This window comes from Nelumbo nucifera, chromosome 1 (genome assembly GCF_055504915.1).
Source record: "Nelumbo nucifera cultivar China Antique chromosome 1, China Antique-T2T, whole genome shotgun sequence".
Taxonomy (NCBI): domain Eukaryota; kingdom Viridiplantae; phylum Streptophyta; class Magnoliopsida; order Proteales; family Nelumbonaceae; genus Nelumbo; species Nelumbo nucifera.
In genome coordinates, this window is record NC_142649.1 from 148,222,315 (window position 1) to 148,245,836 (window position 23,522).

The 23,522-nt window shown below is 43.2% G+C and overlaps 1 protein-coding gene and 1 non-coding gene across 2 annotated transcripts; one reads left to right on the top strand and one right to left on the bottom strand.

The window, feature by feature from the left end:
• Window positions 1–4,056: 4,056 nt before the first annotated feature.
• On the bottom strand, window positions 4,057–5,885 carry LOC104606502 (plastid-lipid-associated protein, chloroplastic-like). Its single transcript, XM_010271743.3, has 3 exons — window positions 5,225–5,885; window positions 4,802–4,988; window positions 4,057–4,637 (listed from the first exon to the last, which is right to left on the bottom strand). Exons 1-3 carry the CDS (start codon window positions 5,701–5,703, stop codon window positions 4,254–4,256), a joined length of 1,050 nt encoding a protein of 349 aa, XP_010270045.1. The 5' UTR covers window positions 5,704–5,885; the 3' UTR covers window positions 4,057–4,253.
• A 15,841-nt stretch (window positions 5,886–21,726) lies between these two features.
• Window positions 21,727–23,219, top strand: LOC104606503 (uncharacterized). Its single transcript, XR_016082389.1, has 3 exons — window positions 21,727–21,866; window positions 21,983–22,072; window positions 22,238–23,219. It is a non-coding gene; the product is annotated as an uncharacterized LOC104606503 (transcript).
• The last annotated feature ends 303 nt before the right edge of the window (window positions 23,220–23,522 follow it).

A 23,522-nucleotide genomic window follows, 5' to 3' on the forward strand; every position in this document is an offset into this window, starting at 1 on the left:
TGATGATCACTTCCATTATGTGTTTTGTCTATGATTAGCTTTCAATAGTTGTCAATTGCTGTTAATTTTTATAGAAGGTAATAACAATATTTTGTTAAATGACAAAAAGGAAGGTGTGCATCATAGGATGCAGAGGAGTATATAGAGTATGAACTAGAGGTCCATCTTTCAGTAACAAAATACAATCTAAGAAGGGTAGAGTTGTCACTGTACAAAAGTTTCTCTTCTCACAGCCACCTTTGCAAGGCAATAAGAAATACAGTTCACTTCCCTGACAATAGTATATCTATAACTCCATTAAGGTAATGGGCTAGATTCCAAAGTCCTTGCCCCCAGTTACTGTTCTATTTGATGATAGTTGCTGATCCTCATTCGATGGCTTAGAAGAAGCATAATCCATTGGAAATATGGAGCATCAGTAAGGAGGCCAAAATTTCAGCTTTGGTAAAGTTTGCATCACTAATATGGTTTTATAACTTTACTATTACCTCATGTTGTCAAAGCATTGAATAGTTACTGGTCAACTGATTAGTCAGTTAAGGGCCACACTAAGTGCATCATTGACTAGATGTTTGATAGACTTGATACCCATGATGTGGTTGTATAGGAGGACTAAGCACCAACTAGGTAGACTAACAACTACTCTGCATCTCTGCCTAGTTGACCTATTGGGTTGTTGCACACATTGGTTATTTAGAAGTTTTATTCAATTCTGTTTATTTCTAACTATTTATAATATATACATATTGATTTACTCTTTTAGTTGTACTTGTTTGTTATATGCATACCAATTGTTTTAAGCATTTGTAGTGGCATCTTGATATAGGACAGGAAAGAAAAAAGTTGTATCGGGGTTGATTGTGTGGGGAGAAAAGAGAGAAACATGGATCTGGATTATGAGAGGAAGATATTCAGATCTGAATAAGGAAGAGAGAAGAAACAGTGAACTTTTAAAAGAAAATGCCAGATTAAGAAGAAGATCATGCTATTTGCAGAGGTAACTTCAAAAATAAACTATTATTTTATTAATTCATTTATTAAATTCCAATTTTAATGACTATTTATATATTAATTATAATTAAGGGCTTGAATCTCCCTTTATAGACACCAATTTCAACTAGGAAACTGACTCAAAATAAATTATAACCACTTTAAAAGGCAACCCAATAGGTAACCTTTATAGGGACACTCAAATAAAGACTCTAGTTCCTAAAATAACTTTGGCATCACATTAATAAACCAAAAACCATTCCAACAAGACCAAAGAAATAGAAAATCCAAATCCTGTCATCAATTGATATCCTATCACTAAAATGACCATAACTCCCTCAAAACATGTTGGATTTAGAGAATCTTAGTCTCACTGGATACACTACCCAATTAACTACCTAATAGCACCAAAATCTTGCAAAACAGACGAGTTTTGACCCCAGAAAATAGGATAACATGATTGTATCTTCAACTTTCCAAAATGATTAACCCTATATGTCTTGATGAGCTAGAAGATAAATTTAAACTCGAAAACGCTGGGACCTGAACGACCTTGGTTTAAGAATGCAGAATCTTGATTTCTTCATCCATGGAGGAGGAACTTTTTTTAGGTCTTCTTCCAATAACATTGTGCAGGTATGAAGTTTCACAAACAAAGGTGACCACATCAGATATTCATGGTTGCACTCTTCAATTTAGAAACAAAAATCGTTGCATCCTATCAAGAATTCCATTTTATGTTTGTGGATGATACCATAAATGTTTGTTACATTTTTGTATTACATATTTGCAGTCTGTATTGATATGGCCAAACCGTTTTCAAAATACCCTCTTTAAGAAACTAAAAAAGGCCATTATCAAATGCTGGTCCTGGATGTCCAGGGTCTTGGGAGGGGTGGACTGGATAGTGAATACCGACCTAACCTTCAGCATATTTTAAGCATGAATTACCTATATGTTCATTCTTGTCACCTCAAGATCTTACCATCATTAAGAAACTGTGAGATGTTATTCCCTGCTTGTTTTCAGATTGCTCCCTTATAAATTGGATTTCTTGCCTTTCTCTCTATATGTATCATACCTCCTCACATAAAGCTTAATGTTTCATATTTTCCATTTGAAGGCCATGGGAAACAAGTCCCTATGTTAGTATGTAGGTATTCTAAAATTCAAGAACCTTTTAAATGCTTTGTAGCACTCTGAGCTGCTGAAGATCATTGTTTTGGTTTATTGGTATGGTATGATGAATTCTAGTTGGGCATTAATCAATCACAAACATGAAGAGTGCTATTACTTGTTTCTGACTTACCTGAAGGATAAAGTCAATTATGAAAAAGAAAAACCAGGAGATAGTAAGAGCACTTTTATGGCCGCCTGCCTGTTACATTAATACATCTCTCAATAGCTTGTCAACACTCTTCATCTAAACAGATGTGATGCTTTCTCTCTTCTGACAATGTAAATCATAGTCTATGCCAAGATATCTCTAGCAAAAGTTTTTTGTTGAATTAATTGCTCATAAAATTTCAATTATCTGTTTATGTCTGTGATTGCCGCCTTGTCTGCTTGATTATGCATTTCTTTAATGACATTAATTTTGTATCTTGAGCTTGTGAAGTCATGCTTGAGAGTTCAGGATCGTTTTAGAATTATGGATATGGCATTAAATGGAATGGGTTAGCAAAATAGGATTCATGTAGCTGACCACACATATAGTTGGGATAGCAGATAGGATTAGAATTGTTTCTCTGGTTGGTGAAACTAAAACTGAAGCATGAGTTGGCAATGATTAATGTTCTGTTTCACGACTCTTTTAAGCGGAAGTGGAGAATCGTTCTATTTTTCCAAAAAGAGTTGGTGATATACATGGGGCCTCTTTTCCCAGTATGTTCATCATTTCTGTTTCCATCATTGAGCATATTTTATCACCATAGACTTTAATGTGCTTGGAAATGGTAAAAATGTAAAAGACATGCTGGCTGTGATGGATAAGACCTTCTGAAGCACAAAGGACAAAACACTGACTAACTTTTTCTTCTTTAACATGTTCACATCCATTATTTATGGGTAATGTTTGGTGATGATGCATGCCAATCACTTGTTCCTTTCTTGTTTCTTTACAACTGACACACATTGAACCATTGGGGCTGCTACTCTCTCGAGCTTCTGGTGGATAGAAATGCAAGAGTCTGCAAAGGATAACAAACAAGACGCTGTCATCAATCATCATGGTAGGCTAGAGGATGGCATGTGTTGGTGGAAATTTTCTCTCCAGAGACAACCGCACCGCCTGTATAGAAATGGTCAAATGGGAGCCGAGCCACCTAACATTAGAAGACTTTGAGGTTTCTGAGTTGTGCAGAACCTCCAATTTTGATGGATGCTTTAGAGGGGAAATTTTTGGCCATCTAAACTCGACAGCCTGGGCCCAAAAAACATGGGCTTTTCTATTTTTCAGGATGCGTCCTATGTAACCCAAGGCCAGGCACAATTGAACACAATGATATATATATATATATATATACACAATTACACACACATGCATATGTTGTACATAGATCCATGCATACACACATACATATACATGTGCATACATGCTTATATGTAAAATATACAAAATTCTTATCTAAATGTTTAAATTAGTGATACTAAATAGGTTTATGCAACTTCATAGTACATTAGGCTTAACAAGCCCAATTGTGCCCAATTAACCAACCCAAGCCCCACCGTGGCCCAAACCCAACCTGACTATGTCAATTTTCAGTTCGGGTTGGGCCTGCGTTGAAAAGATCAGGCTTGACCTCAGAGCCAGTACAGACTCAGGGTTTAAGCCCAGTTTTTAGGGTTGTTGGGCCAAGGTTGACATTAAACCCGGCCCAGACTGCCTGACTTGCAAGGTGAAAGATGGGAATAAAAACTGGGTGGTAATTGGATGGATGACTTATGCGTCACGTGCTTCGTTGGCCTGCCATATAAGAAGAGGCCAACTTCTGGCTTAATGGATCCCAATGTGGGCCAACAATAACAACAATCCCACTGTGTTGCCCTCAAATTGGAAATTTGGAATTAAATAGAAATTTATAAACCATATCCATAAGATTCTTGTGTCTGTTATTGAATACAAATTTATATTTGTGCAGAAAAGAAGAGGGAGGAACCTTCAAGGGAAGGGAAAAAGTAGAAATACAAAAACCAAAAATCATAAAAAAGAGAAACAGAAAATAGAAGAGATGGAAGTTGTTTGTTTAGGTAGGTAATAGGAATTAGTATGCGAGTAGGGAGCTGCCTTCCTTGATGAGTACAAACACATTGCCACCATCTCCCCTTGCAATACGAAGTTCATTGTCAAGGTACGTGGTTAGCAGCCACGACGACTGTGAATTGGTGTTGGAAGATAGCACCTTCAGTAATAGTTGGCTGGAGATGATTCTCACCACTGACGATGCAGTGTTCTTCACCGATCTTATCGTGGCGTTCAAGGGGCAGAGGCAGAAACCGAGCTTTTGTCTTACAAATTCCACTGTCTCTGGTATCTCCACGGCGTCGGTTAATTGGGGAGAGATGATAGGGCAAAGACGCAGTCTGAGCGTTTGTCCTACAGGTTCCGTAGTCTGGCTAGTGATGGTGATGTTTTCTTCGAACCAGACCTGCATAGAAGCAATAAGAGTTGAAGTGGTTGGACTTGAAATACCTTCATCGATCGCTACATTTCAAGAATTATGTCTTGATGGGTGGAAGGTGTAGGAAATGATATATAGTGGACGATTTATCAATTATATTGTTGTCTAACTTGTAAGTAGTAACTACCAACCTGGATGCGCTTGGGGCTTCGAACCTCAAATTTGGCATTAGTTCTGAAGGAAGTGGTGGACAAGGGACAAATGAACTGGACCTCATTGTTGAGAGTGAAGCTTGATGAATCGATGGTCTGAGATATCTCCTCCACCTTCACCATTGGCAGCTTCCCCCTCGTACACCAACCTGCCAAGGATGTGTACCTACAAGCATCCAAAGGCCAAACCAACAAACAAGAAGTTGGAGCCGAGCTACTTGTGAATTTTATCTTTGCACTCTCAACTTCCATGTCATGTGTTAAAACTTAAAACCAGCAGATAGAAATAGCAGCTACGTTATCCAGTCTGCTTAAATCTTAATGATGGAATGGATGGAATTCGAATCCACTATATATCCGATTCCATTCGATCCGTTTGCAGAGAAAGAGTCAAGGCCTTACGCAACAATCCATTTGCCGTTGAGAAGAGTGAAAGCCTCGGTGGGAGCCGGCGTTGGGTTCAAGGCCTCGAGCTGGCTAATGACCTCGTCGATTTCCGCTCTGGCCTCACTGGACGCCCTCAGTCCTCGATCCGTTCCGATGAAGGAATCAAACAAAAGTTTCTTGAGCATATCAATGTCGCTGGGCTTCTCAGGCCTATCGACCGCCGCAGCTGCCATGCTGATCACGCCCTCACCGATCGGTTCATCCTCCGCCCTTTTGACGGCGTCGCCTACCGCTCGGATCCTGAGAATGGGCCTCACTCGATTATGTTCTCCGATGGCGATGGAGAATGTCGACCTCGTAATCGGCTTCCTGGAAGTAACACCGATCGAATTAACCGGAGAGAACGAGTTCTTGTTGAAACCGAGTAGGCGCTGTGACTGTGTCAGTGAGAGGGTCTTACAGGGGAATGTATTGACAGATGAAGCAGCAGCCATTGATGACTGGTTTTGGAGAAGAAGATGAACTGTACTCTAGTACTGTTGACAAGAGAAAAAGAAAACACCAACTTTTATACCATCACAATTCAGCAAAGTTGATACACATAGGTTTGGTGTGAAGCAAGATCCCAGTCTCTACTCTCTAATTCTCTCTTTCTGTAATTTGCACGACATGGGCCAACACGAAGAGCGTGATCAACTGTCGTCTAAATCGAAAACAGAACCAATGTGAGGATTTGCCCATGCCCATGGGGCCTGGCTGTCTAGGCCAGGGACCCGACCCGATTGTGGGGCCGAATTCCACAAGGGCCAAACTGGAATTCAAGTTTGGCAGTTGGCACCACCACCAAGGAGTCAAGGACCAAAAGGCAAAAGCAAAAATCCCTGACGATGGACTCCTCCATTTGGGTTGCTTTAATGACATGTCACATGCCAGCTCACTCAATTCAATGAATGTCAGCCGGCCCAATTCCAGGTTATCCAAACAAAAGAAATATTACTGTGAGTTGGGGGGGTGCGCAGTGCGCTTGCGTCGTCGAACTCGAACTAGCCTTCCTGGGCTGGGCTGGACTGAATTATTGGGCCTACAAAATAGGATGAGATGGGTCCTTTATTCTTCTACTACTAATTACATGGCGTGGTTATGGTTATGCTATTACATTACATTACATATAAAGTTGTTATTAAGTTCATAAAATATGTGAAGCGTGTATAGTATAGCTTTAAGTCTTTTTAGAGTAATAGAGGCCGCACACGCCATCCTACCCACTGACCACTGTATATAATTAATACAAAAGCAACAATAAAGGTTGAGTACCCTAAACTTGGTTGTCATTTATATAAAAATGAATAAATGAACTTTTCTTGAAGCCCAAGCCGTGCTACATTCTGATGAATGAATAAGAAATTAGTGGTTTCCATTTTCCAAAGGAAACGGATGCTTTAAATATTGCAACCGGACTTAATCCAATTGCAAATTTTTGGCTTTTTCTGCAGACTTTTCAAATCCACAGATACCATGTCCCAAAAGATCTGATTATTACATCTAATTCATTTTTATATGTAAAAATCTGAAGAAACCCTTAATTTAACCTCATCAAGGCACGCAATGCTAAGCTAGATGCTCATCTTGTGATGGAATCGCTTGTTGGTACTGTGTATCATTAAAATGAGTTATTAACACGAAAAATAAGTTTGGGTGCAATAATTTGAGCTGGGTTGGATCGGGTTGAAATCAACCCAACCCCAGCCTGAGGCAAGAATACACAAACCCTAATCCAATGAGCACAAATCCCACTTTTGAATTTGAATTGTAATCCTTACCCAACCCAAGTAATTTCATTTTTATAATTGGCCAATTGGGTTGAATTGATAAATAAATACATCATTTATTTATCATTTAGCCTTAGGTGACAACAAACAATTAATACTAAAAAATTTAGAGAAAAATTGAATTGGAATATAATTAGCGATGGTGATGTAGAGTGGACTGAGTAGTAGAGTGTTGCGTATGGGGGGCAACTTTGTTCCCCGTTCTTTTATGGTGAATCTATGTCTCACGTCACGAGACCTCACCTCATTAGTCCCGAATTCCCGATAGAGCAGACGGAGGACACTTTCCGTCCAAGTTCGTTTTATCCAATGAGGGTGCACCATCTTTACGGTCTGACATAAGTTTAGCTTTGTTTACGTTTGGCAGGTTTACGTTAAAGGATATCACCGTCATTTTCACCTGTAAGATTTTTGGGAGAATTGATGTTATTTTCAGACAGACCATCAAAAGCTTAACGTACTCTTTGAGGAGGGGTGGTCGACCTCCTTGGGTGCCTAACATTGGCACTCCTAAACCAATTTCCCTTGTGGGGCGGCATTGGTTAATAGCTAGCATGGATACCAGGGTTCCTCATGGGGACAGTGCATGGACCGACACTGCGCTACCGACACTCAAGGGAGGCTTGGCATGCGGGCCTGGCTCAAGCATGACCCTTTACCTTGCCAATCCCTTGCCCGAGCTGAATGAGCTATCCCGTTACCCCTAACGCATGGGTGCCCATTATCACCGGCATTACAGGAAACCCATCACATCGGTGCCAAGTCACCTCTTCGGCGCACAGTCGCCTCACTTCATGGCCTTCCCCCTTTAATACGTAAGCGGTGCCTCCCATGGACCAGCTAAAGCCAGCCGAGTGCCCTAGCCATGCGACTTGAGGTCATGATCCAGTGCTACTGACCTTGGTGGAACCATCTCATCGGGCAACTCCTAACCTTGCAACACACAAAGGCTTGTCCTGGCCTACATTGGCCTGGACACCGCACAGGTTTCTTCTGTTCCGCTGTAGAACTACCCCCGTGACACCATGTCAATTCCGTATACGTAGATCGCACATGTCAGACTGATGTGGCATATCACGATTGGAGTGTGCCAGCTGGAAAGTGTCCGCTGCAAAACTGACTACCGAGCAGGGTAGATGGTCAAACTCTTAAAAGAGGTATTTCACTATTTTGTGGTGACGTTGGCGTGGTAAAGCCCAATTATTGGTGTGTAGGCATATTTGTTTGAGCAGGTGATGCCACAAAGTCTTTTGCTGTCAGCTGCGCCAAACAAACCAAGGACTATAAAAGTCTACGGTCTTACCTGCAAAACACACGCTATGCGTGATATTCATATCTCCCTGCAGATTCGTTTTGGATTCAACTTCTCCTGTTCGCTGTCAAAATTTCCACGACCACGTTGGATTTGTATTGGAAACCGTCTGTAAAAGAAGATTCTTGTTCTAACTCCAACTTCGAAAAATAAACCAAAAACAAAAATAAGAGGAAAAAAGAAGCGACGTGGTCGACTTTGATTGGCTGGTGTTGCTTAAGATTACGTCCTGGTCCGGTCCACACTCCACACCACGCCCAAAATAAATTTTGTGACCAGGGTAATTGTATTTTACTGCATAATTTATTATGGGTTCACGTCCAGGCCATCTTGCTAACCCGCACTATTTATTAATTGTAGGGTAAATTCAAGATTAATACCCTCTTGCCTCTTGGGAGTTGGGACTAGTTTTATTTTGGCATCTTCAATCCCGTTTGCCATTATTCCTACGTTTTATGGAGAAATTCCTATATCACAACAGGAATGGAATTTCTGATTTTTGGGGAGTAACAATAATGTTTGGCAATTTGTTCATCATGGAGCAAGTTGTTATTCTAAAGAAATAGATTTAACGTTTGGATATTGGTGTTGTGTGATTTGAGGTATTAATCAGATAGTCTTGTTAACTGGACAAAGTTGAGGTGGAAGAATGAAGCTGAGCATCGAGATCTATAACTAGAAGTCAGAGGCCTAATGAGTTGTTCCCCGGGTAGATACTTCGACACTCAAAGTCAGTAGGGTAGAGGAAGATGTGACTGAGCCGAGCAATTTAAAGTAGAGAAAAGAGGTATTGAAAGAGTGTAGTTCCGGAAAGAGATACCTTACCTCAAGCGGTGAATACATATTTATAGTTTGGTGTCCATGTCTCAAATGGATAAGGTTTCTAGGGATGTCGAGATGAGGGCGTTCATCGAGGTCTTTGGGAGGTTTTCTCTTCCTCAACGGAGTCCGCTTCCTTGTCCGTGCAAGACACTTCTTCTTAGTCGTGCTCTACCAACGTGGTCTGAGAAAGGGGCGACCATGGAGATAGCTACATGGCATCCTTGGCCAGATCAACCATCACCCGAACACCACTCCCCCAGTTCCGAAGTCAAGGAGTGTAGTGCTCGGCCGTTGTTGGACATGGAAGAGTTTTGCGGTCTTTAATTGAGGAACTTTAGTCTTTTTGAGTTGGTTGGCTCGGGGTTTGACCGGTTCGCTAGGCGGGCTGGTTAGTTCAACGCCTGTGCCGTTTCCGTTACAAGTCGACAGGTGCATCATTTCGTCTTCCTAAGGTCACACGCGTGCAAAGTGCAGCATTGAGTCGGCGTCATTGATCTAATTTGATATGAACTGTTGGTTGCCTTCATAAAAAGGGGATAGGCGAGCCATTTTGCTTTGTCATTTGAGAAGAGTTTGCACCTTGGAGTTCGGCTAGCGTCCCTTGGTTGATATCTCAAGTGTCCCAAACTTCTTTTTTCATCAGTAAGATGTCTTCCACCACTGCTTCCTTGTCTTCCCTTTTTACTAGGTATACTTCGAGGGATGAGAGTGAGGGTAGTCCTTGGTGTGAGGCGGCCGAGGTTAGGGTACTGAAGACCGATGCCACTGTGGCCGAGGTTAGTGACAAGGGTAATGTTGAGATTTGAGAGATTAGTGTTGATGACGTAGTCGAGGCCGATGTGGAGTCTAAAGAGCAAGCGCTCAAGGAGACATTTGGGGAGCGTTTGCCTCGACTCCGTATAGCCTTTCTCCAACCAACCTGGCTCGGATCCAGGAAGTGTATCGCATTCTTGAGGAGTACGAACTGAGGTGTCTTAGGATCGGGGAGAGGGCCACTTTAGCCCGTTCCGGGGAGATTTTTGTGTATGTCCATAGTTTGATAGAAAGCCTTAGGTTCCCTTTAGATCCCAGGGTAGTGGGAGATATTTTAAAGTTGTACCTCTCTGCGAGTGATGATGTAGTCAACTTGGTACTGATAAAGGAAGTAGATCGGGTCCAACAACCCATCTACTATGTTAGCAAGGTTTTGCAGGATGTCGAAACAAGGTACTCAGAGATCGAGAAGCTGGCATATGCCCTGGTCACAGCAGCTCGGAAGCTTCGTCCTTACTTCCAAGCCCACACCGTCGTCGTCCTCACCAACAAACCTCTGAGGCAAATCCTACTCAAGCTCGAGGTGTCTGGCAGACTAACAAAATGGGCCATTGAACTCAGCGGGTACGACATCTGGTATGAACCTCGGACGGCGATTAAGGCCCAAGCCTTAGCTGACTTTATTGCAGAATGTACCTTCGCCACCGCAGTCCCTGAACTGACTGAGCTCGGGCACGTGGAGGAAGCTTCAACCAGCACGGCACCAATCCCGGTCCGAGCAAGTCTGACCTGGGACGAGGAGCCCTGGATCCTCCACGTTGACAGCTCATCCAATCAACAAGGAAGTAAGGCAGTCATTATTCTGTACGGTCCAAGCGGGGTGAAGCTGGAGTACGCACTTCGGTTCGAGTTCGCAGTGTCTAACAATGAAGCAGAATACGAAGCACTAATAGTCGGGCTCACCTTAGCGAAGGAAGTGAAAGCTAAACACCTCACCATCTGCAGCGACGCCCAAGTCGTGGTCAACTAGATCAACGGTGAATATGAAGCCCACGACCCCACCATGGCTGCTTATTTAGCCAAGGTCAGAGAAGTTCTATGTGGCTTCTTATCTTACTTCATCAGGCAAATCCCGAGATCTAAGAACGCTGAGGCCGACACCTTGTCCCGGTTAGCCAGCATAAGCAGTAACACAATGAGGACTGTGTACATAGAGGACCTGCCTCAGCCTAGCATTCTCAGGGGGTAGGAGAGGTCGCTCCTGTAGTACAAGCAGAGCCGAGCTGGATTGACCCACTCGCGAGCTATCTGCTTCACGGGACCCTCTGTAGATCGTAATGCGGCCCAATGGGTAGAGCGCCAGTCAACGAAGTACGTCATTATAGACGGACAACTGTGTCAGAGATCTTTCACGCTCCCCTACTTGCACTGCTTGCGACCCTCAGAGGCTGAGCTCATTCTCTGCGACACTCATGAAGGCTTGTGTGGCAGACACTTGGGGGGCAGGGCTCTCACCCAGAAAGCGCTGTGACAGGGGTACTATTGGCACACAATGAAGACAGATGCACTTGAGCGCGTCAAGAAGTGCGATAAGTGTCAAAGACATGCCAACATCCACCACCAACCTGTTGCCGACCCCAAATATCTCACCAGCCCGTGGCCCTTTGCACAGTGGGGAATCGACATTCTTGGCCCTTTCCCGCCAGCGACATGACAGAGGAGATTCCTGGTGGTAGTAGTGGATTACTTCACGAAGTGGGTGGAGGCGGAACCCCTAACAACGATCACAACCCGCAACATACAAAATTTCTTTTGGAGGAATATAGTATGTCGCTTCGGGCTACCTCGTGTACTTATCTCCTACAACGGAAAGCAGTTCGAGGGCATCAAGTTCCAAAATTGGTGTGTCGAGATGGGGATACAACAGAACTTCACCTCGGTGGCACACCCTTAGGCAAACGGGCAAGCAGAGGTCACAAACAGAGCCATACTTCGTGGACTAAAGGCTCGCTTAGCCCGAGCTAAAGGACAGTGGGTAGACGAGTTGCTCAGTGTGTTATGGGCCTACCGAACTACTGTTAAGACCGCCACGGGTGAGATCCCCTTCAACCTCACCTACGGCACGGAAGCGGTGATCCCAACAGAGATCGAGGTGCCTACGCTACGCTTGGAAGCCTACAACGAGGAAGCAAACGATGATGAGCTCCATACCAACCTCGACCTGATGGAGGAAGTACGAGACCTGACATACATTCAGACTGCAACTTACCAGCAAACAGTGGATCGGTACTATAACGCCCGGGTCAAGAAACGTCACTTCCGTGTCGGCGACCTAGTTCTTAGGAAAGTTATGGTACCTGAGCCCGATGTCGGTAAGCTCGGACCGAACTGGGAAGGTCCATACCGAGTAACACGGGTACTCGGGGAAGGTATGTACGAGCTCGAGACCTTGGAAGGAAAACAAGTACCTCGAGTGTGGAACATCGACAACTTGAGACGATTCTACTTGTGATCGCCGAACTAGAGAGAGGACTGCGAGTCACTCCCAGAAATCCAAGGATTAAAGTGCCGAATTGATAAAATACCTCGGCACCACATAAGTCCCAATCGCCTCCTCAGCATGGGCACATAAGACCTAGCCGCCTCCTCGACATGGGCACATAAGACCTAGTCGCCTCTTCGGCATGGGCAAAACCAAGGGTAAGGAGAGTGGACTGCAAGTCGCTCCCAGAGCCTACAGGCTGCCGAACTGATAAAAGACCTCGGCACCACATAAGTCCCAATCGCCTCCTCGAAATGGGCATACAAGTCCCAGTTGCCTCCTCGGCATGGACAAACAAGACCTAATCGCCTCTTCAGCATAGGCAACTCATTTCCACATGCCTAAGGTATAGACAGCTCGGGTATAAACCCTACGATGTCTAGCCCACTTTGGCATATAATGAAAAAGTTGAACCCTAGCAAAGGGACAACTAACATCACCAAGTAGCCCGCTCGTAGACAGGTCAGGTATATGCCCTACAATGTCTACGTACCTCAGCGTACATCATGCGAAGTTACCCCTACTGGTAGTCCAGCTCGGTAGCTTGACGGTTCAGGGTAACCTATACCTATTTGGTTAGTTTTCCAGTTAGGGAGTTATTTGCACTTGGAACATTTGACAAAAAGAAAAATGTATTTCATTAATATTAGGAGTTCCTTACAAAAAAAAAAGAGATTTCTACTATAGAACGAGCTCGCAGGCCCAGGGTATACAATATGGAAGTCTATTCGTCTGGGCGCTCTTCGCCCTTGCCCGAGGCTTCGGCAGGAAGGTTCACCCTCTCGTTAGCATCGGTCTCTTCGATGTCGATGTGATGAGCAGCTCACTGTCACTTTTCGCCTTAGAGTCTAGATCTTCGGCAGCATCGACAACCATCTCATCTGTGACCCTTGAGGTGGTGATGGTGCTTAGATCAAGCTAAGGAAATTCACGTCGGGTCAACTACCTGCTAAGCTTAAAGCCCTTACGGTGCCTTCCGTCCCCACCTCGATCAGCTCTCTATGGAACTCCTCTGAGGTCTTGCATTCCTTGACGGCTTTGGCCTTGGCCTCCTCCACTGCTTGGAGGAGTATTTCAGTTCGCTCCTTGACATGGGCCTCGAAATTCTCCACCTCCCGCTCCAGCGCCACTTTCTCCCTCATGAGCTCCTCCTTCTCGGACATCAGCTCCTTCTGAGCCCGTGCATCATTCTTCAACTGGTTGATTTCGTTACGGACTAGATTTAGCTCGATGTGAGCTTCGCGAGTTCACCTGCCAAGAGAATAATAGTAGTTAGTACAAGAAAAGCTTTCAAGTAAAGAATTAAAGAAGTAAAGACAACTTACCACCATACAGTGAGGCCACTCGAGCTTCAAGCTAAGCGACCGACAACTCGGCCTAGTTGGCGACCTCTGCGGCATAAACCGCGCTCTTGCTCTTGAGGAGGCTGTACTTTGAAGTTAGGATGCTTCTGACTACCCCCTCGCTACCCGAAGAAGTGACAGCTGCAGGGGCGGGCTCCGAAGATGTTGCCTCCTTGGGCATGTGGGGCGAGGAGACCCTTTCTAGTTCTTCCTCAAACAGATCGATCACTGGAGGTTGCGCAGTGGAGGGCTGCTTGGGCTCAAGGATGGCAGCCTGCGGAGACTCAACACGAGGTCTTTTGACAGCTCGCTTCTTCTTCCCCTTCATCCTTCCAAGGAGCTCGTTCGCAGGAAGCTTCATGGTTATTGTAACAAAAACAAAACGTCAGAAATTGCATCAAAATAAAACAAAGGTAGCACAAAAGTAATGACCTACCAGGACTCGGACCGGCCTGCATGAGCTTGTCTTTGGTCACATAGTTCGCGAACTTGAGACCGAGCTCCGCCCAGGACTGGAGCGCTTCCCTTGTCTTCAAGTCCAGCCTGACACCAGGATCTTGGATGACCGCCCTCCAGTGGGTCGGGAAAGGCCACCCCTCAGTGTTGCGGACTAAAAAGTAGCCCCTTTTCCAGGCGGGGATCCTATTTGGGAGTTCGTGTAAGAGGTTGTAGCCCGGACGTGGGGACAAGTAGTAAGTCCGCCTGTGCTCGGGTAGAACATAGGAGGAATTCTTCTTTATTGAAAGGATTGAAGAAAAAATGTGAAAGTCAAGGGGCAGGTTATAGTCGGGGAAGAGCGAGATGGTTCCTACTATGTTGTGGATGGATTTTGGGTGCAATTGATCTATGGTGATGTTGAAGAGTTTAACGAATTCGATGATCAAGGGGTCAAATAAAAGACAAAGACCAACTACGAGCTGTTACTCGAAGATCACGATCTCGTCGTGATCGCGCTCCCAAGGAAAGTTACCTATCGAAAGACTGTAGACAAGATCACTCGGAAGCCTATACCGAGCTATTAAGGCTTGGAGCCTGTTTGCTGCCATCATCGATGGGCCAAAGTTATCTGGCTGCCGACCTCGGTGTGAGGTGGATGCCAGACCACCAGAGGCCTCTCGCATCGCTTCTTGACCCAAAATAGTTTCTTCGGTAAGGTGATCTACGACCTGAGCCGAGGTACCCACCTTGGCCCCAGCGGATTCACCGCTCTCATCTAAAAGATTATCTAAACTAAAACTAGACATTGCGAAGAAAAGACAATAAGAAAAAGAGAGCTAGGGAAGACTCACCAAAGAAAGACCATACTGAAAGAAGACACCGGACTGGAGAAACCGAGCTAAGAAGCTTGAATGTGACCTCAAAACGAAGATTTGCGAATTTGTGGCGAACCAAATGAGTCTCAGGCCCTCTATTTATAGCTGGTATGTTCAAAAATCAACGGTCGAGATCAAGGCAATCCAACGGCTCCTAGGAAATGAAAGGAATGGTAGGATCCATCGTATGGACGCCAAAACTGTTGCGGAATGGGTGGGCGAATTTCAAAAATTTCCTACCTTTCTTCCAACTGGGAATCGCATTCCGTGATTTTAGAATCAAAATTCAAGGATCCTACTTGAACCAAACCAGACCAGATTTGAACCAAAAGAGAAGGGAGGGATTATACCTAATCCAGAGAAGTAGTATCTCCCAACATTGGTGTTCACACCCAAAGAAGATCCCAAGATCAGCTCCCACTGAAGATGACACAGTGATGATGGAGCTGAACCAGCAGTGTTCGTCCCACGAACTAGGTTCTTCTGAAGAACTCGTTGGAAGACTGTGAGCACCACACAAACAATCAAGAATCTTTCTTGATTTTCTCTAACTGAGAACTCGAACTGGCAGAAAAGGTGATGGCGGCTGCTGGAGGAGAATGCTAGAGAAGAAGGTGACGAACTGCTATTTTCTTCTCTAGGATTATCTGAGATCTCATCCCAAGAATGCAGAGTGCTCTGGTAAAAACCCTTAGGGTTCGAATTCAAGTAAGTCGAATTAGGGTTTTCCTCCTCTTTCTTAGTGATTAAGAAAACCTCCTAATCATATTAGGAGTTGCCCTTATCCAAATCTGTATTTGGATTAGGACTCCTCTTAATCTTATCTACAGATTAGATAAGCTTTTGGGCTTAACCTAATCTCAGATCTGCCCCTTTAAGTGATTGATCAAATCAGCCCAGATCGGAATGGGCTTTAGGCCCAATATGTATTAAGTGCTCAATAGTCTTCCAAACTGTTGCCTAGTTGGGCTTCCTTGTATGGCGTGGGACCCAAGCATTGGTCTACACATCAGCCACATGGGTTCGGCCCAACCTCTGTTACAAGGCCTAGCCGAATTCACTAGAAAGCCTAGTGAACCCCTTGATCCCATCACATGGACCCTATGGGCCCAACACTTACGCTAAGTGGTCCTTGGGCCAAGCCATCTTATAAAAACCCAGGGACTGTGGGCAGATGCAAGATTAGCCCATCAGGTATTATCCTAAATGGCCTTACACTTAACCTCTCAACCCATAATGATCAAGCACTGCCCGACAAGAGATGACCTCTCCCTCGGCTACAAGGAACAGTGCTAAACTCTCTACTCACATGGATCCCGGGAATTAAAACCATTTGCAAACATTTTGAAACCATATATATGTATATATCATATATATAAGTTTTGCAAAACAAAATTCCAACGATTGAAATCAATTGCCGGCAGTTTGGTTTCCATCAGAGAGAGTGCATCGTTGATCATTACCTTTGTCCGACAAAGGGGCTGATCCCGTCACTATGATCACCCACTCAGATGAATTCTCAGACTATCCCAACATACCTAGGTTTTGACCCCCGATAAGAATCTCGTTGATTAGCACATCAAAGACAGCCCAATTCGACACCTAGTGCAATACCATAATCGGGTCTAGGGGTCAGGTGTAACTTTCTAATTTTGCCCATCAATCTCCAAGGTCCAGGGCAATACTGGAAATCTGGTCCAGTTCAAGGGTTCAAGTAATCCTACACTGCATGTGCCTTGGGTCTCACCCTAGCGGTTGAGACAAGCCACCCCAACAGTTGGCAACACACCAGTGTCAGCCTTGGCAGGATAAATCTCCCCAGACTTATCCAACGACTGTGAACATTTAAAACTAACATAGGTCTCATTAAGTGTCCAGTTTTAGGGTCTTACACAGAAATATACCACACAACATGAATCAAACATGTACTTTTATTTATTTACACTAAATATCAAAAGTACATCAAAACTGATTGAAGCTAAGGGCATACAAAACTGTCTAACAGGAAAACCGGCTACGCGACCCCGAGGTTGAAATCGGTTTAGTGCGTTTTTTAACGTCCACGGAGTTTGTAGATCGCATGACGTCCGCACGTGAACCAGATGCGACCTGGGTTATTTCTAGTTGAGTTGGATAGCCGAACAGGTCCGACCAGCAATTCGTCCAACAAGCTGCCCGGACCTCGGGCCAAATCCACTTGTCTCGTCATGAACTCCCCGCATCGGGTCGGGACCCCTGGCTCGGGGAGTGGGGGACAATTGATGAAGGGTGATTTGGCCCGACCTAGTAAACAGGGGACACATGGACATGACATGATCAAGAGATGACAACTCATCTTATCATAAACAGTCCGCAGCAGATCGAGCTCGGGTACCTAACCACCCCAGGCTAAAGTGACCTTGGGACAAGGCCACCTTGAGACGAGATCGCCTCGGTATCAGATTGCAACAAGAACACCTCAATGCCAAGGTACTTTGGCACTCAACCCAGTTCAGGACTTAAAGACGTCAGTTCGGGGATACCGACATACCACTACATGGTGATCCCAAAAACCCCTCCAATGGATTTGGGCGGAAGTGATGAGCCTCATCGGTTGGAAGCATTGTCTTCCAACTAACGCGGAAACGGGTCCTATCGTGACGAAGATCCCGTAACTGATTTGTGAAACCTGCTAGGACTCGACTATATAAAGGCTCCACCCCCAGAGGTTCAAAGTACGTGTGATTTCTCTGCTTTCTAGCTCTCCTACATCCTTAAGCTATTTCAGCTCACTACCAGTTTACTAACTTAAGCATCGGAGCGACCTCATCAGGTTAGAAACTCCGGGTTCTCTGATCCTTCTCTTGCATATCAAGTTAATCCGTCGTCCTTCTGGAAGCCAGATCACCTCTATCAGAAAGCAACTTAATTTTCAGAAGTCATCAATTTTTTTCAGTTCCAATACCCAACATCTAGTTAGAATCAGAATAGCACACATTTTTGGAGTCAAATTCATGAATCCAACAGAGAGATACCTGGTTGGACCTCTACTCCTAGGCCACTCGAAGACTCAAGAATGACAATATTTGGTTGATAGACTTAAATCAGGATTATCCGGGTGGAAGAAGCAAACATTATCACACATGGGCAGAACTGTTCATATCAAATCCACCCTTTAATCCATGCCACAGTACATAATGCAAAATTATCTCCTTCCAGAAACCGTTTGTACAGCCTTGAACAATGTGTGCAGCAATTTTTGCAATTTTTGGTGGACATATTCTGACAAATCCGGTCCTCACCTAAAATCCCGAGATATTTTTCTTTCACCTAAGGATCTTGAGGATTTGGGAATCCGAGATGCTATGCTTAAAAATCAAGCTATGATTATTAAACTAGGATGGAGACTGCTCACTTCAACTGATTCACTTTGGGCTCGAGTCCTTCATGCCAAATATCTAAGAAGTACTTCCTTTCGGTGTGCCAAGCAAAAATCCAGTAACTCCTATATTTGGAATGACATTCTTAAATGCAAGGGATTCCATTGGGCTATTGATGCAATGAATGACACATGGCTACCATTCAAACCACAAAGCCAGAACATAGAATCTCCCACGAGCAAGATAAGAGTTACGGAACTCATTAACCATGTTACTATGACATGGCAAAGGGAGGCAATTAATAATTTATTTGATGCCCACACAACACAGGAAATAAGTGCAATTCATCTTCCAATCTCAGCCTTAGATTTGCAAGACAAACTCATATGGAGGTTCAATCCCCATGGTCGATATACTACGGCTTCCTTCTCGGGCCTCTTGTTCTCAGGCACATATTATTTCTAATAAGTTCACATGGTGAGACTTTTGGAAACTAAAAGGTATTCCACCAAGATTTCATATTTTCATTTGGTGCGCCATTCATAATTTGCTCTCCACTAGAACTCGGTTGAGAAAAATTTTCAAACACATTAGGCGCTTTGTCCTTTTTCTATGTCTGGAGATGAAACAGTGGATCACATCTTCCTGAACTACCCTTTTGCTTCAGTGGTGTGGTTTGGATCTAGTCTGAGACTCCATATATCCGACTTTCCCAACAGAACATTTTCAGACTGGATTGCCGTTTAGAGCCACTTGAATGACAGCGAAGATTCAGCAAATAATATGATTTGGAGATGCATCTCAATTGTATGGACCATCTGGAAGGCTCGGAATGGTTTAATTTTTAACCAAAACAAATGGAGTCCTGAAATGATTATCAACAAAGCAAACTCACTCTCCCTAAGCCAGCGTCTACCTAATTTGCATAATTTAGATGCAAACCCTCAAATTGCATCTTCCCATTCTTTTCAAAACCACTGGGTAAAGCCATGTTCAGGATTCCTGAAACTTAATTTTGATGGGGCCAAATCAAATTCTAAGTCGGGTATTGGTCTGATTGTTCGGGATGATAAAGGAGAAGCAGTGGTGGCTCGAGCTATTCCTATTGTGGCCAATTCGGCATCAACCATTAAAGCCCTGGCGCTCTTTGAAGGCATCAAACTAGCCTTGCAACTGGATCTTCATTCTATTGTTTTTTAAGGTGATGCAAAAATTCTAACTGATTCTTTGTTGGAGGTCAACCCAAATCCTACTTGGACCCTTCTTGTGCTCATCTCTTCCTGCAAGAATCTTCCTAATTGTTAAGTTACATTCACTCCCAGATTAGGTAACAAGGCAGCCCACAAACTGGATAAGTTTGTGCTGTCTTGCTCTTCACCCAAAACTTGGTCTTCAGTTCCAGAGTTTTTGAAAGATATTTGCATTTTAGATGTAACTGATAATTTTCATTGAATGAATTGGCCCTCGGGATTAATCAAAAAAATTATTATATATATATATATATATTTGTACTATACATATTTATATTTGTATTCTTTCTAAATTGAGCCTAAGACTACATTTAGAATCAGTGTAAAACGTTATCAGTGTATACATTTTACATTGAACCAGAAAGTGACCGTTGCTTTTTTGAAAAATAGTGATGGGTGGAAAAGTGTTACAGTTGATGAGGTTTTACATCAACTATCGATATAAAACTACTCCATCTAAACACACGCAAAATTGAACCGGAGTGTAGTTTTATGTTGATAATAATTACACCCTCTTTCCAAACACATACAAAACTAAATCGATGTAAAATTTACATTGATTCTTGATTTACATCGCATCCAAATGCAACCTAAGTGGTATGTGAAAGAACGCAAATGCCCTTCGATTGTATCTATTTCTTTTTTTATCAACCGAAGCGGATAAAGAAAAAGCAATTTGTTAAAAATCGGTGCCCAATTGTTTTGTTGGCCATTCCTTTGCATTGGTGGTGGCATGGTACTTTGATCAATAATGATTCTTATTGAAGGATAATTTTGATATTAAGGTTGTTTTTGGTTGCAGTACAAATTTATTTACACTAGTACAAATGCATGGTACAAATGCATCGGTTCGATTTTCAGTTGACCTACAAAAAAACCGGTGGTTAACCGAACCAACTAGTATATATATTTATATGTATATTTTATATATATTTTTAATATATGTCACATATTTTCTATATATTATGTATAAATATATATTTATTATATATATATATATATAATATTTATAATAATCTATTTTATAAATATATTATATATATTTTATAATATTTATAATATATTATATTTTTTATTTATTTATAGTATAACATTATACATATATTTATATAATATATATTATAAATAAAACTGAAAAACCAAACTGGTCAAAAACCGAAACCGATGGTACCTGTTCGGTTTCAATTTGAAGAAATGAAAAAACCGATGATACCATTTCGATTTGCATAAATTGCCCACGCTTCGATTTACATATCTTAATTTACTTCATTTATACTGCAATCAAACAAAACAAACTAAAATTTGAAACAAAAAAAAAGGACAGAATCTACACTCAAATTATTTGTACTGTCATGGTTTTGCATCAGTGCAAACTTATTTATATTGCAGCCAAACACAACCCAAAAGTTTTAACTTACACATGACATCAAGTGATGCATATAAGTGACGGACGGTTAAAGTCCCAAATTAGGACGTTTTTACTGTATTAATCTACAATTTACCCTTGTCACTCCTTCCACGTGTATTTGGACGTGCCATTCGATTTTTGCTGCTTCAGCAAACCGAGGGACCAGCTGCAATAATGCATGTTTATGTCTCGTATCGACTATCATTCCTTTCCTTCCCTTGTCAATCAAAAGCGATTCGCTATAATTAACCGGGCTACCGATGCCCGGTTGCCCTTCAACTCAGTAAAAATTCCCGAAGGCTATAGAGCAATGACAAGGTAATTTAGAACAATGTTCAGAGGTGAATTTGGTTAAGACGATCATTCTGCCTAATTGACGGACGAGTGCTAGGTGTCATGACATTGATTCCCGAGCCGCTTCGATGGCTTTTTGAGTTTTGACTTCTAGTTTGGCCCGCGAAGAGCATCAACCAGAGAGCTAGCTCAACCGAGCAAGGAACGGAAGAAAATAAATAAAAGATAAATTAATATTAATACCTCAAAAAGCATAAAAAGTTACAAGTTTTGATAACAGAGTACTCCCCCCACTGTATGACCCCGCGTTTCTCTCTCTCAATCGTCTCCTTCTTTCTTCTTCTGTTGCTTTCATACAAGTTTCAAGTTTCAAAACCCTCTCGATGAAGGAGCTGACGAAGCGGAGATCAGAAAGGCGATTGTCATTCCTAAGTAAGCGATTGCTCTTCCTTTGGAACCTGTTGCCCTTGGTCTTTCCTTTCACCATTTTTTGATTCTTTTCGTTCTCTGTTAATTTGTCCATTTAATTCTGTGTATAAACCATAAAGATGATGTGCTGGACTTTCCATCGTTGAAGTTGAAGGTGCTCACGAGATTCCCATGGATGATTATGGGCCATTCAATGCGGTATCCATCATGTATGTCATATTTCTTTCTCATTTAATTTGCTCGGTGATGTGCTTCCTTCTTCATGTTTTCCCTTTTCGATTTGGCCTTGCTTTCTTCCTTTTGGGATTAACAAAGAAAAGAAAAATAAAGAAAGAATGAGCACAGTCGGTGAAATGACAATCCCGGATTTGCAGGAATCGGTAGAGAGACAAAGAGGAAAAATAACACTGGGTGGACTCCTGAGAGAAGTAATGGAGGGTAGGGAGAGAGGGACAAGGTGGAAGAACCTCAAGGAACGGTTAGGATTGAAGGGGATGAATTGCTGTGGGGCCACCTGGGGCTTTAGGCCTTCCAATATGAGCGCAGGAGAAGACGATGAGCATGACGAATACTATTACATAGACCACCAGCTACACGAACGAGCAGAGGTAACGGTGGGTGAGGATCAGCTTCAGGCGCCGGAGAACAGTGTGGTGGACGTGGATCCAGCTTGTGTGGGTCAGAATCCGGCGGGGTCCGGGATGAACCTGGCGACAGCATTGGCAGCGGAGCGTCATTTCAGAGCGGCCCAGGATTCCGAGGGAAGAAATATGGTGGTGGCCCCCACTGGTACAGCCACAGCCACAGCAACAGCAACAGCAACGGCAACTGTGGGCGCAGGAGCTGGCACTAATGCTGTGCCAGGTACGCCGTTAAGGGCATCGTTGATGAGATTGCTGATGGAAGCGGACGGCGTGGATGAAGAGAGGGAGAAAGGAGGAGGAGGAGCGGGAATGGATGGGATGTGCTGCGTGTGCATGGGGAGAAGGAAAGGTGCGGCATTCATCCCGTGTGGACATACGTTTTGCAGGGTGTGTTCCAGGGAACTTTGGTTGAATCGAGGTTCCTGTCCCCTTTGCAATCGTTCTATCCTTGAGATTCTCGACATCTTCTAGTTTCTATACGCATCATCATCATCATCATCCCTTTTCTCCGTCAACTTCTTCTTGATTGTTTGGACTTTGGAATCAAGAGTTATGATTCTATCTATATCCCCCTTTCCTTTTTTTTTGTTTTCTCAATCTATCTTTCCAAATTAAAATATAAAGATAAAAGAATTTGGTGTAAGTTGATTGTTTGTTATGTAACATTGATTTGTTGGGATTGAAGTGTCTCTGGAGATGTTGATTTATCATACTCCATTGATTCCTGTGTTTTGTAGACAGTGGTGTTGGGAGTTAGAGATGGAACTATAGATTGATAAATAATGTAGGGTTTAACTAGAAAGAGGTTCAAAGGCTCCAAATCCATACGGTTTCCCACTTGCATGTTAATTGTTAAAATGGATGGTCCGATTTTTCAAAACATTAGTCATTCGGTACCTAGAGAAGTGGTAATGTAGCACAGGTCGTTCCTCACCGGGCCCAGTCCCGCCAAATGATTGCAACAGATCATCGGGTAACATAGAAATTTTAGAATTCATATGCTCAAATGCCTATC